A 14598-nucleotide genomic window follows, 5' to 3' on the forward strand; every position below is an offset into this window, starting at 1 on the left:
AACGTGTGTTAATTTGGCATTTGGTTTCAAAACAGAGTTTGTTAAATGGGCAAACCTGTAGTTAATATGTAAATGAACAAAATAAAGATCATTTGTAAAGGTGTTTGCCATTGGTTTATCTCTATAATATACGTAAAAGTGCCTATTTCTTTTTTTTTTTAATTGTGGCAATTAACTGTTAGCAACGCTGTAGTTTTGTCTTATCAATGAACCAAGTTTTGTTGTCTTTGAGGACGTGGCGCTTCTCAGCCAATCCAATCACCGATGCACCCTTGAAGCGGACCAGTCAGCTGGCGACATCGCACTTGGCTGTCTGAGCGCCTGATTGGTCGGTCGCGTTGTTCGTCATCGCAGCGCAGGAAGTGCCTGGGTGTGTTTCCGAGGGGAGGGCCTTAAACTGTATCGACGAACTTCCCTGAAGACACCGGTGAGTTCTCTTAAAAATTGTGTTTTAAAATACAAACAAAAGTAATTGAAAATTGTCTCTTATGTAGCTGTTGTTTAACAACAACGGAACACAGACAGTTACGTTTCTGCTTATTTGCATTCATCAGACGAGCAGTTGAAGGGTCGCTGAAGAAATAACGGTACGCTAGGTTAGCCAGTCTAACGTTAATGTCAGTCCTCTGGTTTTGGAAGGTTAATTAACGGGTGACGTCACGCTTTCAAACTGTCCTAATTCATCAAGGGGTGGCGAGTTTTAACTTCTTGAGACGTAACGTTAACTTACTAAAGTGAGACTACCGACACTGTCTGTGTCATACGAAAGCGCAATGTTGCATAGTCGATGATGATATGATATTTTCCTCCCAATACTGCTTTAGAATTCATGCTAATCAGATAAAAGATCATCTTATAATGAAATAATTCTCAGTTTAGATAATTGCAAGTTACAGCAGATTTGAGTTGAGTTTAGTTTCCCTAATTCAAAACCCCCGGTCAGCTGAGATTGGCATGCAATACAAAACTTAAAGCAGATCGCCCCGTTTGAGCGCTGCAGTCATCACAACCTTCTCTGTGTGTCCTCTTTGTGTTCCCGTTGCCCAGATGTTGCTGCACATACGCAGGATGGAGCTGCGACCACTTGTTATGTGCTTTGCTCTCTGTGTGGTTTACGCCACCAGTAAACCCACCGAGAAGAAAGAACGCGTCCACCACGATGAACCCCTCAGCAACAGAGATCACGATGATATAGAGAACTTTGACTACGACCACGAAGCTTTTCTGGGACAAGAGGAGGCCAAGACCTTTGACCAGCTCACACCGGAGGAGAGCAAGGAGAGACTCGGGTAAGACAACCTGTCAGGGAAATTGTGCATATCTGCTCTTGAAAGACTATTAAAAGTCACCGCGGTAATGCCCAAGTTTTTCCTCAAACAGCAGTGAAGTTTGTCTGAGGTGACCCCATATGAACGCGCTGCATGTTTGCCATATTTCTTTCATTTACCCACAGCATGTTAGTTGAGCGTATAGATGACGATAAGGATGGCTACGTCACTGTTGAGGAGATGAAGAAGTGGATCAAGCATGCGCAGAAGAAGTGGATCTACGATGATGTGGATCGACAGTGGAAGAGTCATGACTTAAATGGGGATGACGTGGTCTCCTGGGAGGAGTACAAAAACGCCACGTATGGATACATCCTGGGTATAGCTGCAGACATATTTTCTTTTCACACAGTTGATGTATTCCCTGTGCACGCAATGGACACAGAAACAAATTTGCCGCATACGCATCCACACACTATACAAAGATGTGACCGCTGACTTGCAGATGATCCCGACCCCGATGATGGCTTCAGCTACAGGCAGATGATGGCTCGCGATGAGAGAAGGTTCAAAATGGCTGACCAAGACAACGACTTGATAGCCAACAAGGAGGAGTTTACGGCCTTCCTTCACCCTGAGGAGTACGACCACATGAAAGACATTGTAGTACTGGTGAGTGATTTACGCACCCCGCTGTTAATTGATCACACCAGCATCGTTGCACTTCTTACTGCTCTGCGTTCTCTTTTCTTGCAATAGGAAACTATGGAAGACATCGACAAGAATGCAGATGGTTTAATAGATTTAGACGAGTACATAGGTAAGTTTAAGTTCATTTTTTATATAAGCACCATCAATTTATACCTCACACTTTTTTTGTATTTGGTGAAAGCGCAAGATGCAGGAAAGCGTATTGAGTGTGGCAACAGAACAACACCCTCCTTCTGTGCTGTAGGTGACATGTACAACCAGGAGGGAGATGCCTCAGAGCCTGAGTGGGTGAAGACGGAGAGGGAACAGTTTACCGAGTTCAGAGACAAAAACAAAGACGGAAAGATGGACAAGGAGGAGACCAGGGACTGGATCCTGCCCAGTGACTACGACCACGCTGACGCCGAGGCCAAGCATCTGGTTTATGAGTCTGACGCAGACAAAGTATGTACTGGAAGATATGTCATCGGATATGTATTGTCCCCCCCCCCCCCCCCACTTCCTTGTTCATCGGTGGGGGAAACACTGCTCTTTGTGTACTGACACAAGTCTTGTCGTGTGTTGTTCTCTCTCCATCAGGACGGCCGTCTGACCAAGGCAGAAATCGTGGATAAGTACAATCTGTTCGTGGGCAGTCAGGCGACCGATTTTGGAGAAGCTCTGACTCGACATGACGAGTTCTAACACCCGCCCGCCTGCAAAGACTCTGCGTTTATCTTGTACACCACCGCACTGCTCCAACAGCGGATGGAGTAACTTCAACAAGATGAGCTCAACTAATCCAACGCCATGAACAATAATTTATTTGATTTGTTGAATGTGTCCCGTTATATACACACACACACACACACACCATCAATATTGAACACTGAGTTTGTCCTCACGCTCAGTTCTGTGTAAGATTGGGATATATTGCCAGCGTGTACTCTGCTTCCACACACGCTTCTTCCCTTTCCCAGTTCGGGCAAAGAACAAATAGTGTTGACGACAATTTAGTTTTTTGTTTTGTTTTTTATCTGAAAGAAAGATTTTATGAAAAGCAATATTTTGTAATTTCAGTTAGCACGATACAGAATAGTTTATTGCACCATTTTCTTTTTCCAGTTAATTGAGCTGTGAAAAGTGAATCTTAATTTCTCCTCCATCTATCATGTCACGTGTGTGTCAGTGATATAATGCGGTAACTCTGGAGTTCAGGGGACGAGGAGTAAATATTAGATTCCGGTGACGAACACTATTTGGACCAGTGCAATAGGGTATCATCAGTGGTGTCTATACTATACTTGTCCCCAAAGCATCCATGTTAACACAAGCTGTGTCCCTACACAAAGGCAGGTTGTGTGTTTTGTTTAGAAGGAATCAAGAATTCATAATTTAGGGATTGATGGACGCTTTGTCCACAAAGTTTCTTTTTTTTTTCTTTTCATCAATCACATGTTTGTGTGTACATGGGAATCTTTGTATACATGTCTGTTTGATTCATCCTTTCTTTATGTTACGTTTTGTTGAATTTAGCTCACTTATGTGCCAAGCAAAATACCTTGTCTGAACTTTTCTGAAGTTTAGATTAGAAAAAGAAAATTATTTTCCCATCAAACACTCGACCCTCCTAAATATGATTAATGCTTATATTATCCTTCCCACCATTTATAACCTGAGCAAACTGAGCACTCTTACAATCAAGTCCAGTTTTTGTGATTGAGAGGAACGTTCTCAATAAAAAACAACTAAATTATTTGTTTGCCAACTTCTTTTGACTTGAAGTACCAGTTGCCAGGTGTTTTCACGTGGTAGCTACTATTACAAGTGACAGGGTGTTCATCGCACTCAAGCTATTGTTCTCAGGAAGTTGCTTTTGTGTAAAGAATAACAAATGCATGGGTTTTTTCTCTAGTCCAAAAACATCCTCACATTTACAATAACTGCTTTTATGATAATCTCATGTGTTAGTACTTAGCGGTTTCAAATGATCTGTGTTCCGTTAGAATCAATGTCCAGCTCCGCTTTCTTCCTATTTAGGTAATGCTGTTTCCTGCTTTCCTTCAGGCTGTTGACCCTCTGATCTCCGGCCTGTTGTTTCACTCTTTTTCCTCTCGCCATCTGCTTAAGCAGATTTATTTGCCCCTGTTGACCTTCCCATAATCAATCAAACATGGGCTTTTTAAAATCTTAACAAGTATCACAAGTGAAATCTTTAGATGTTTATTTTCCAGGTCTGTCAATATGAAGCAACTGAAGCTTGGTTGAGATTCTTCTTACCCCTTAACAAGTAAACATACTCTAATTTCAATTGGCCATTTAGTTGCTTCAATGACCCAGTTAACTCCACTTTGGGCATCAGCTTATCTGAACTGCAAGTTAATATGTTTAATAATTGTGTCACAATCCTTTCCGGTTGTGTGTTTATTAATATGTTTGCGTGCTAGTTCTGTATGTACTCTCATTCTGGTCAGGCTTGCCAGTCACACTGCACTCTATGGAAGCCCATACTTTACTAAAATGAAAACTTATCTTCAATATGAAAATGTATTTCCACAAAAGCATAACGGTTGCCCACATGTGTATGTTTTATTTGAGTAACATTTCAAATTGTTTCTCAAATTCAAAAAATTAAAATGTAATATAAACAACGTTACCCGACTTTCATTTATGCCAACATTCATTCGTAACAATTGGGAAATTTAAATTGAATGCATATTTATTGCTGTGATCCACAATTCAATTAAGCCCCCAAAGTACCCCCAAGAAAGCAAGTATTGTCACCAGGTACGCCGCACTCTGCATGCACCCACCAATATCTAAGTAGGGGTTGAAGTCAAAAGTCATTGCACAACACGAGACCCTTGGTGAATGGTTTAGCCGTATGGGTTATTTAGGTTGAAACATCCTGTAACTCATGTTAATGATGTGTGGTGATTGTTTTGGACAGCTCATGTTAACCGTACAGTCCAGAATCCAAAGCCCAGAGACTTGAGGTGTTGTTGCTGTCATGTCCCAGCGTTTAAAACATGCATGCTCTGAGGTTCATTGATGCCAACAAGCCAAGCTTGAGCTTAGCCTTAGTCTTAGCATGAAGCATAGGTGTAACACATTGGAGAAGTAGATATTCTTTTCTTTGTGTGCTTTAGAGTTTACACTGAATTACTTCTTAACGTTTCTCAGCTACACGCAAAGTAATGAACTAGTAGCTAGCATGACAGAAAATCCAAAGGCTTTATTATGAGCAAATTCTACTTGAAATATTCATCATTTTGTTAGTTCTTTTGCAGTTCATCTGTAAGGTGGAGCTTTGTTTGTTAATGATTAGCTACGCTACGCTTCAACAGGTTGAATGAAAACACATCATGGCATCACTTCCTAAATGTGATGAAAATGGGATTACATCGAGCCATCACTATCAGCAGCTCTTCGTCGTCTGGGTCCAACTCATCGCTATCCTCATCCTCATTGTTCTTGTCTGCATCTTTATCTCCCAGGAAACCATCATCATCAGCATCATCGACCTCCCCCGGCTGGCGGATGACCAGCCTGTTTCCCACGTTTGTCGATGGCCTCCGGTCCTGAGACGGACCGCCGGCGTCTGAAGCTCCGCTGGGGCGTCCTGACCCCTCTATTGGGTCCGTGGATGTGGAGGGTTGGTTTGGCTCTGCGCTCGGAGTCATGGACGATGGCCGTGGAGTTACGGGAGGTGTATCGAGGGGAGATGTTTCTATCTGCACGAACGTGGCCTTTAGAGGTGCACGCTCGGGGGTGGACAGGGGTGTGCCCGTCTGCGTGGGAGGCAGTGAGGACAGCAAAGGGGAATACGGGGGCGTCTTCACGCGGAGCTTGCGGAAAGGTTTGTCTATTTCCGCAGAAGCGATTCGGGTGTGGCTGCATGGAACACTGCATTCGGAGGAGGGGCTGGCGTCAGCGTCGCCAGTCTCCTCCTCGCTGGTTGTTTCTGTGGTTCGTGAATCGGGTGGCGTGCTGGTGGCGTCGGGGGTTGCGGGGCCGGGGCTGACGTCGGGCGGTGCGTCGGAAGACTTTTCTTTGGGTGGAGCCATGCGCGTGAGGGTCACGTCCACGGGGGCCGGGTGAAAGGCGGGTGACCAGGAGGAGCATTTGATTGGTGTAGAATCGCCATCAGTGACAACCACGGGGCTGGTCGCGGTGCCAGTGGGGGTGAAGCCGGCGTCGGGTGCAACGTCCTTCCTGGGCGGAGCGGGTCCCCGGTATGAGGGCAGGTCTTGGTGGGTGTTGATGACGGGGTTGTCTAGTAAGCTGAAGGAAGGGTTGCAAGTTCCAAATTCTTCATTGTTGCGGTGTACTTTCTCCGTGTGCGGCATGCCGCTACGGTGACTCACCTGGAGAGCAAAAGTTAAACCGCCATTGCAGTGTCTTGCATTGTATGTTGAAGTGTGCCTCACTTTGTACAGCGTTCCTGGACCATTGAAGCAGCAGTTTGACACACACAATTCTCAAAACAAGATCCAACTTGTTGTGGCTTGCCGAAGCTTCCAACCACATCTCGTGGTCTTTATCAACAGCTGGATTTGTTCAGTTGTCATGAAAATGCTTTGTGTCCCATACGTAGGTCTTGTACGGTAACCACTGAATGCTCTCCGTGTCAACTGAGAGACTCCATCCGGTGATGAAGGACAGGAGATGTAGTCAAAAGCTTCAGAAAAGGCAAATCATTTGGAATAGTTTTTGTCAAACTGTATTCTGTTCATTTACGTTGAAGTATGGTTCAGAGACATAACTGAGAAATTGAGATCATGACAAATATACGATGAAAGTTATTAAAGGAAAGGTACCGGAAATAAAGGATGAACATTAACTCCGGTACTGGTATTTACTCACCAGTTGGAACCAACATAAGCTCTGTGGGAGAAAATACCATGAAGAATATTTCAGAAAATCACTGGCTATCAAATCTTGGTAAATATGAGAATATATTGAGGGATCTTACCACATTGGGGTGTTTTCCTTGAGCCACGCAGCCTCTTTGCAGTGGGTTCCTCTTTCCCTTGTGTTTCCTCTTCAGCCACACCACCACAGACAGGGTGCATCCGAGGAAGGACATGAAGACCATGCACAGGAACATGGCTTTGCCCAAAGTGCAGCTTACCGGATGCGTATCCCCCAGTGAACTGTTGGGGACTGAGGTGTGTGCGGACAGACATACAGATGCAGATCAGGAATCATACTCAATGCCCGTGTGTAATAATTGACATCAAAACTATTCCTACCCATACAAGAGTTTGCAGGTTTTTTCAATTAAAAGTTTGAACAGGCACGAGGACCAACTACCGAGATCCATCCTGTTCACCCAGAGCAGTGTCTACTGCTCACACAGATACAGGAAACTGACTGAGAGGGATGCATCCTCTCTGAAATATCTCTGAAAACATCTTGTCCGCACAAGTTATGGTTGATGCATTTCCTCAAAAAGCTGAGAAATCTCAGAAAGGTTGCGAAGTACTCGTGCCCTTACTTGATTGCCCTACAGATAACACATCCACCACCACAGTGGCAAATGTGGCCTCGCCTGACTCCTGGTCTCTTGCCGTTACCTGCAAATGATTTAGACTTTTGTTCATCACATCTCAAAACCTTTGTCTCGACTGTCTCGTGAGTCAAAGGGGTTTATGTTAATACTTGCGGCACCATGCAGCAGCACGTGTGAGGTTTTATGTGCTTTGAGTTGTTGCAACCGGATATGTTCATTAAAATGGAAAATAACTTGACAACATCCCTTGTTTACTGTGTAATTATAGTACATGAAGACGATACTGCACAGTTAGAGTGTGCCCGGCGAAACATTTGGGGTTTTCCATTTATTTTGCCCTTGTGCAGTCAGCCTAATGAAGCACCATCCATCTCAAATGGCTTCCATGCAAATTAGGGAATCTGTCAAAACACTTTGCGTGAATAAAATAGGACGATATCGGTAAGCTGACAAAATGAGAAGGAAGAATCAATAGTGTCCTTCATTTTAATCAACGGATAAAACTGGGTTTTGACTGAGGCTCACCTCTAGAAAGTGTATCTGTTTTGGTCGGAGTTGATTGGTCCTGGCAATCAGAAGACCCTCCTGTGTGATTTGGTAGATTTCTGTGTGATTGGATGTAGGACTGAAGGTGAAGTGGATCATGGGATTGAAGCCCTGTTTAAAAAGATTATAAAATAGGTGATAAAATATTGTACTTTGAGTGTGTATGTAATGTGTGTGTGGTCGAGCAGTGCAATGCGTACGTGCTTAAAGTCTCGATCTTGCACTTTTAACACCAGTGCTTTGCTTCCATAAGTGTTGACCAGAGAGGCCGTGGTCTTTCCGGCAGTTACAAAGCCTTGATATTCAGCTGTGTCAAACTTTGGATAAAACTGGTTCACGGCCAGAACTCTGACCAACACCGTGGCAACAGAATACTTCCTAGGGTCGTCGTCCTGATACGCCTGCGTGCAAGACGAGAAAACAGATCACTGAGATTGGTCCAGAGAGTGAGAAGGCAGAGAGCACTTAAGTATGTGAGCCTTACCATGACCTGTAGCTGCAGCTCTGGGGTTGTGAGTTTGTCTTCAACTACGCAAATCATTTTCACCTCCCCCGTTTCTCTGTCCATCAGGAAACACCCATCATCGTTTCCTATCATCACAAACACAAACGCAGTTTCAGGCCTAAGCGCAGCCCGTTTTTTAATATTGAAATGTGTCGGTGTGGACGGTACCTGAGATAATGGCATAGCTGAGTGGAGAGCTGAGTCCTCTGTCTCCATCCACAGCATGAATGGGACCAGGCCAGAAGTCCAACACAATGTCCTGCAACAAACACACAATTGTTGGTCCTAATCCATGGTCATACAAAGACCATGTATGTCTGTGTGTAGTGTGAATTAGGGGGCGGATGGGGCTTTAGCATCTGACCTCTTCCACATCTGTGACGTTTACTGTGTACAAAGGACTGGTGCAGATGCGACTGGTTTCATCCTGGAAAAGGAGCTCGCAGGGCACGAACTGTGGGTACTGGTCATCTCCATCCTGGACGTTGATGGTCATGTTGGTGCTGGCACTGAAGCGCTCAGCAGTGTTCATTTCCTGGGACGACAAAAAAAATCATATTTATTTTGGGGGCAACTAACTGGTCATCTAAATAGCGTTCACGTGTCGATATATTTATTAAAAAACCATCCAAAATGAAATGTTCATAGCTTACGCAGGCGTGGATGGTGACAGTGAGCAGGGTTTTGGTCTCATAATCAAGAGGCCTGAATAGGATCACCTGCCCACTGTTGGGGAGATCAACCCTGAAGTACTCTGCATCCGGCTGAAGGACACACACCAAAACATTAACAATAGTTGCTTATTTGATGGAGTTTTTCTTTTCGTTTGAAGAGTAGAACTTACTGACGCCTGGTCGATGGAGTAAATGATCTTGTCATTATCTGCATCTTTGGCCTGGACAGTGAACACCACAGTGTTCACTGGAGTCAGCTGGAAAACACGCTGGTACTTTAGTAACCTACGCTCTGTCTATGCGTATCCTTATATTTGAGAAGGTGCCTCACCTCGTTGATAGTAAGAGACTGGGCCGCGTCTTTTGCAAACACAGGCGAATTATCGTTCTCATTGAGAACCTCCACCATGATCCTGTACACACTCTACAACATCCAAAAAAGACACATAGAGGTTTGCTCTGCTGAATTTCCGCAAATTCCCTCAGAGTCGGTTTAGGTGTCGCTGAGAGAGCGAATCAGCTGAATAGTGGCTCAATATCCTTCTCTCCATGGGTCCCTGACTTAACAACACTTTGGAGTTACATTTTTCCTTTATCTGTGGTTTCTCAGGGGCGGCATTTTCTCCCAGAACAGAGAACAGTAGCAGTAGCAGTAGCAGTAGTAGTAATAGTAATAGTAGTACAATGAGTGCTTCCATCAGTATGTGCGCCATACAGACAATTGCTTAAAGACTGGGAAAGAATTCCTCTTCATCAAAATAATCAACTTCAGATAAATTAAAGTGTGTGACTAGAGGTTTGAGTGTTGGATGAAACGCTTAAGAGTTATACATAAGATGAAGGTTGATCAAGTGTACCTGAAGTGCGTCGTCCTGGTAACATGATAACTCAGCCATTAGGACAGGAACCTGAGCCTGACAGAGACAACATGAGGAAGCAAAGAAGTCCTTTATTTAATACAAGGGGGACCCCGAATAGTTGACCATTCATCTTTTTGCATTCATGAATTTAGGATTAATTAAAACGAACGATTCTATAAAATCAGGTGGGGGAGGCACAAAATATGTTTTTGTGTCACACTCTCCTGTTGGCTTCACTTTGGGGTTTTGACAATCAGTCACCATCACAAATAACTATGTAACTTCTTACTGGAACATCTCTAATTCACATTTTGAGATGATTACCAAGATGTAACTCTATGACGAGGCTCCTGGTAAGACACCTAATATATATTATATATATATAAACTTGTTTTTCAGTTCATGATTACAGTTAGACTAAAAATATGACACTCTAAAAGGGAGGAGTCTTTAATAACCAACTATCCTGATCACATGCCAAGTAAACTTTCTAGCTATGATAACAGCTTGTCTTTTTTTGGCTAGAGAGCAAATAGAGAGTGAGAGATCGCTAATCTGGTTGACCCCTTAGCAGCTGCCGTGATGTAGATCAGCTGGGGAGAGGATCACAGTGAGAGGTTGTGTTTTGTCCAAGAACCAGGCTGCAGGGATCAGTTTGGGGACAGTTTGCTGTACATTTAAACACAATTTCCTTTAGCCATAACGTCAAAAGCCTTTCCTATGACATCGCCACTCTATTTCTTTTGGGCTTCCTTATTATTGGAGAGTTCCAACACTCAGATCAGTGTTTCAGAGGGCACACGCTGACTCAGTTTACCTCTCGGTCGAGGACCCTGTCAGCTGATGCGTTCAGCCGGATGCTCCCTTCATCCAAGAAAAACCAATCAGCATCTTTCCCATCCAGGCGCCAGTGAACCCCGTCCATTGTGGTTTCAGCCATGAGTTCAGCAACAACTTCTCCTGAATGGCTGTTTTCTCTGATCGTTGTGACCACATCCTGACCATCCAAACATCCATCCCACCCTGACATTCCTGCGTCAATGCAAACACATGTGCAGAGTGTAAGAAGCCCATTCATTTCTGCCCAAGAACCAAACTCCTATGGGAACATACGTGACGTGGCCGTACCCGTGGCTGTGTGGAGGAACGGTAGGACCAGCAACGAGCAGACGAGGGCTTCGGCCTGAAATAAACTCCATTTCAGCTCAGCGAGGGCCATCGTTGGCCTCAGTAAGGCCTTCCTTAAGGAGAAATAACAAACACATGACGAGTTAAACGCGATCATCCTTTCCCCTTCTGCGGGACGAATGAGAGGGCTGAGCCCAGCTTTATCCTTTGTCTTAATGACAACACGTCCTGAGAAGCATCATTGCGCTAAGACCTTCTCTTAATGTTCAAACACAAGCACGCACGCTTCCTCAGCATCGCTTCCTTCAAATCCCTTTAAAGTGGGTTTAGGTGTGGCGGTGAGAGCGGACCAGTTGACAACAATACTTAATACAGTAATAGTCGATGCTTGGGATTTATATTCTGTGTTTGTGTTATTTTAGAGGGTCTAGTTTTCTACAAGCACAGAGAAGAGTAACAATCCATCCTTTTAGCGTTTGCTGTACAGACAACTCAATGGAAACCTGTCCATATTTCTCCTCCACCATATTCAACCTCTGTTATATTTCTGTGTGTCTGAATTGGGTGGGTGGGGTGAGTGGGCTACTGCAAATACGCAGTAAATAAACACTCAACTGAGTGAACACAGTCTGTGCCGTTCAGTGGACTGACCTGTTGTTGTCAAATCCTCTGCAGCTTGTCTGTCAGTCTCCATATTCTCTCGACTTGTGATGGAAGTAACATCTCTGATTCTCAAAGCCCTGAAGAAGCCACTAAACGCCGCTTGATGTAGACAGGCCGAGGCTGTTAACAATATGATAAACAATATGGACACAATACATGACACCACACACGTAAACCGGCAAGTAGACAGCACCTTATGGTGTCGCCCTGGATCAACGGCAGCTCAGAAGCTAAAGCCCAAGGGAGGGGCTTGGCCGGTCAGAGACAAAGACGGAGCCAATCACATCAAAGACAGCAAGAATTCTCCAGTGCGGTCAGAGACCACAAGTGAATTTAAGAGATTTATTTAGTACAAAGACATGTGACTTTCATAAATAGTTTATCGTGTAATCAAAATTGAGCAGTCATCTTTCCCCATTCAGCTATAGTTTCGGCGGCTGTGTCACAGAGCGTAATAAGACATAATTTTTTGGCAATGTTTGATCATATTTAAATATACGTCTGCAGTAGTTGTCCATGTATTGAATAGGTTAGACCTTGCTAAAGAGTATCAGTATGTACTCTATTTACGCAGCTTACACCCCCGGGATTTGTTGAATTAGCGTCACCGACATGTGACAACTAATGTGCCCTGACAAGGGATTAGCTATCAAACATCGGCTGTTCACCCTCTGAAGATTAACCCATTTGCTTTCACACGGTTGTGCCATCATCGGCAGGCCCACACACATGACACGCACACACACAGACACACACACAGACGGACACTCTTAAAGAATTACAAAGTTTGCTTAGTGGTGGATTGTCCTTGATTTAGAGGACAAACACTCCTCATATCATATTTATTAGCTTGTCAATGGTATATCACACACACTTAGAGTATAGTGGACGAGATCAGCCGTACGTTTTAGTTATTCAATTTCAATTTGTTGACATATTAAGGTTGATTTTATAATAATTTGGTAGATTAATATAGTTGTATCATACTGCTGTGATTGGTCGTGGCCACTGGATGTCAGCAGAGATGTGGTTAAAAGGATGACAGGGCTTGGATGATGGATAACAGCTGGCTTGGACAACTTCATCATCTGAACATCTGTTTCCAGAATGTGTGTTTTGCTTTTTCATGTAATGATGTTATCTCACATGGAAGTTGAGTAAAATCCTTCTTAAGTCAAAATTCAGCATTTTAATCACTTTGTTTATAACTAAACACCTGCAAAACGTATGACATTCTTATTAGAACCACCGCCAAGTTTAGTGCTAATTACAAAATGTCTGCATGCTAACACGCTAAACTAAGATGTCATGCAAAAGTTAAACAAACAATGCATAGCGTTTTTCCATTTGTCTTCCGCATGAACACAACTGTAGTCTGTAGACAAAGTTGATGTGAAAAAATTTGAATTGTGAAAAATGTAAGATAAAATTACACATCATAAACCTTTATTCTCCACTAAATAACAGCGCATCATACAAGACTGCTCACAGCAGTTCTCATCATGGTGACCCTTTAGCATGCGGCTCGCAGCTAATGATGCTAACAGTGCCTAAGGCAACAATGCTATGAAAGGAAATGGGTGTTTACTTGAGGGGGTAAGCTGAGGATGAGTGCTACAATTTCATAGTAACGCTGATACCATCACATGGGAGCGGATCAGTGAAAAATGCTCACATACACTTTTGCTGCTAGTGGTCAAAATAATATTTTTTAAATAATGCGGTATTGCCAAGCGAAGTGCTTTATCACTGTCTGTAAGTCCTCTTGGCCTGAAAGGGGCACAGCTTCTGGAAGGATTTTGTGTCGTTTGAAAAAACACAGGAGGGAATAGAGCAAGTCCTCTGGGTAAACTTTTAAATTGTAATTATCAGAGACTAGCCGGCATGAGTCACTGAGGGGATAAGTATGTGGACAGACGGTGGGAAGGTCTTAAAATCATGGCTTCAAAGTAGTGTCTTCTTTAATCCTGGATCTCCTTTAATAGACGTACCCTAAATTTGTATAGAAAACTATCTGGAGTGGTGAGGGACTCTCCAGTCGTCTGCATCCATCGTGACACACCTGGGTATCCTCACACCAAAAAAAAACACAAGACAGAGGGGCAGGTCTGTCTTTTTGAGACTGAAGTGTCTGTGTATCTCAGGGCTATTGCTTGTGAGAGTGCACAGATAATGAACACAGTAGAGAAAAGGACAACAATATGAAGGCGAAGCCAAGAGTTGTGGAGACAGGACGGGGAGGGGTTGAGGGGGGGCACAGTGGGATGCACACTGGGACCGTTTCCAATGCGGTGAAACATGACTACTTGTGCTTTCCCCCTCCCTCCCTCCCTCCCTCCCTCCCTCTGTGCACACACACACACACACACACACACACACAGACAAACATCTTTGGCTTCTTGGGTGGGGCTCTCAGGCACAGTCTTAAGCTGGTTCAGGTCATATCTACAAGACAGGAACTATTTTGTTTCCATTGGTGACCTTTGGGTTCTGGCAACAGACGAGAGCCAGTGACCTCATGCACACTGCACGTCTGACGTTTTCTTTTTTCTCTCTCTGTATCGTTAGAAATTGCAAGCATCTTGAGCGAGGATAGGACTAAAAATTAAACTCTATGCCTTTATGATCGTGGAGGGAGAGTGTGTTGTGGATATGGCCCCGGGGGAAATGTAATTGTTTGTCTGCAGAGAAGTGACGCCCTGCCTGCATCCAGATGTTTCATGTTTCCCCTGTGTGCTCTTTGGAAAAG

The 14598-nt window shown here is 43.9% G+C and overlaps 2 protein-coding genes across 2 annotated transcripts; one reads left to right on the forward strand and one right to left on the reverse strand.

Annotated features, from left to right (window-relative positions):
- Positions 1 to 313: 313 nt before the first annotated feature.
- Positions 314 to 4609, forward strand: LOC120812241 (calumenin-B-like). The gene is made up of 7 exons (XM_040168061.2): positions 314 to 427; positions 1048 to 1289; positions 1454 to 1647; positions 1774 to 1940; positions 2028 to 2088; positions 2224 to 2423; positions 2559 to 4609. The coding sequence occupies exons 2-7, from the start codon at positions 1048 to 1050 to the stop codon at positions 2661 to 2663; spliced, it is 969 nt and encodes a 322-aa protein (XP_040023995.1). The 5' UTR covers positions 314 to 427; the 3' UTR covers positions 2664 to 4609.
- On the reverse strand, positions 4604 to 12115 carry LOC120812240 (cadherin-related family member 5-like). Its single transcript, XM_078097721.1, has 16 exons — positions 11838 to 12115; positions 11187 to 11299; positions 10876 to 11090; positions 10056 to 10112; positions 9530 to 9622; positions 9369 to 9455; positions 9178 to 9288; positions 8889 to 9059; positions 8693 to 8783; positions 8504 to 8610; positions 8220 to 8420; positions 7999 to 8130; positions 7459 to 7537; positions 6934 to 7124; positions 6825 to 6845; positions 4604 to 6325 (listed from the first exon to the last, which is right to left on the reverse strand). The coding sequence occupies exons 2-16, from the start codon at positions 11275 to 11277 to the stop codon at positions 5330 to 5332; spliced, it is 2643 nt and encodes an 880-aa protein (XP_077953847.1). The 5' UTR covers positions 11278 to 11299; positions 11838 to 12115; the 3' UTR covers positions 4604 to 5329.
- Positions 12116 to 14598: the final 2483 nt, after the last annotated feature.

This window comes from Gasterosteus aculeatus, chromosome Y (assembly GCF_964276395.1).
Source record: "Gasterosteus aculeatus chromosome Y, fGasAcu3.hap1.1, whole genome shotgun sequence".
Taxonomy (NCBI): Eukaryota; Metazoa; Chordata; class Actinopteri; order Perciformes; family Gasterosteidae; genus Gasterosteus; species Gasterosteus aculeatus.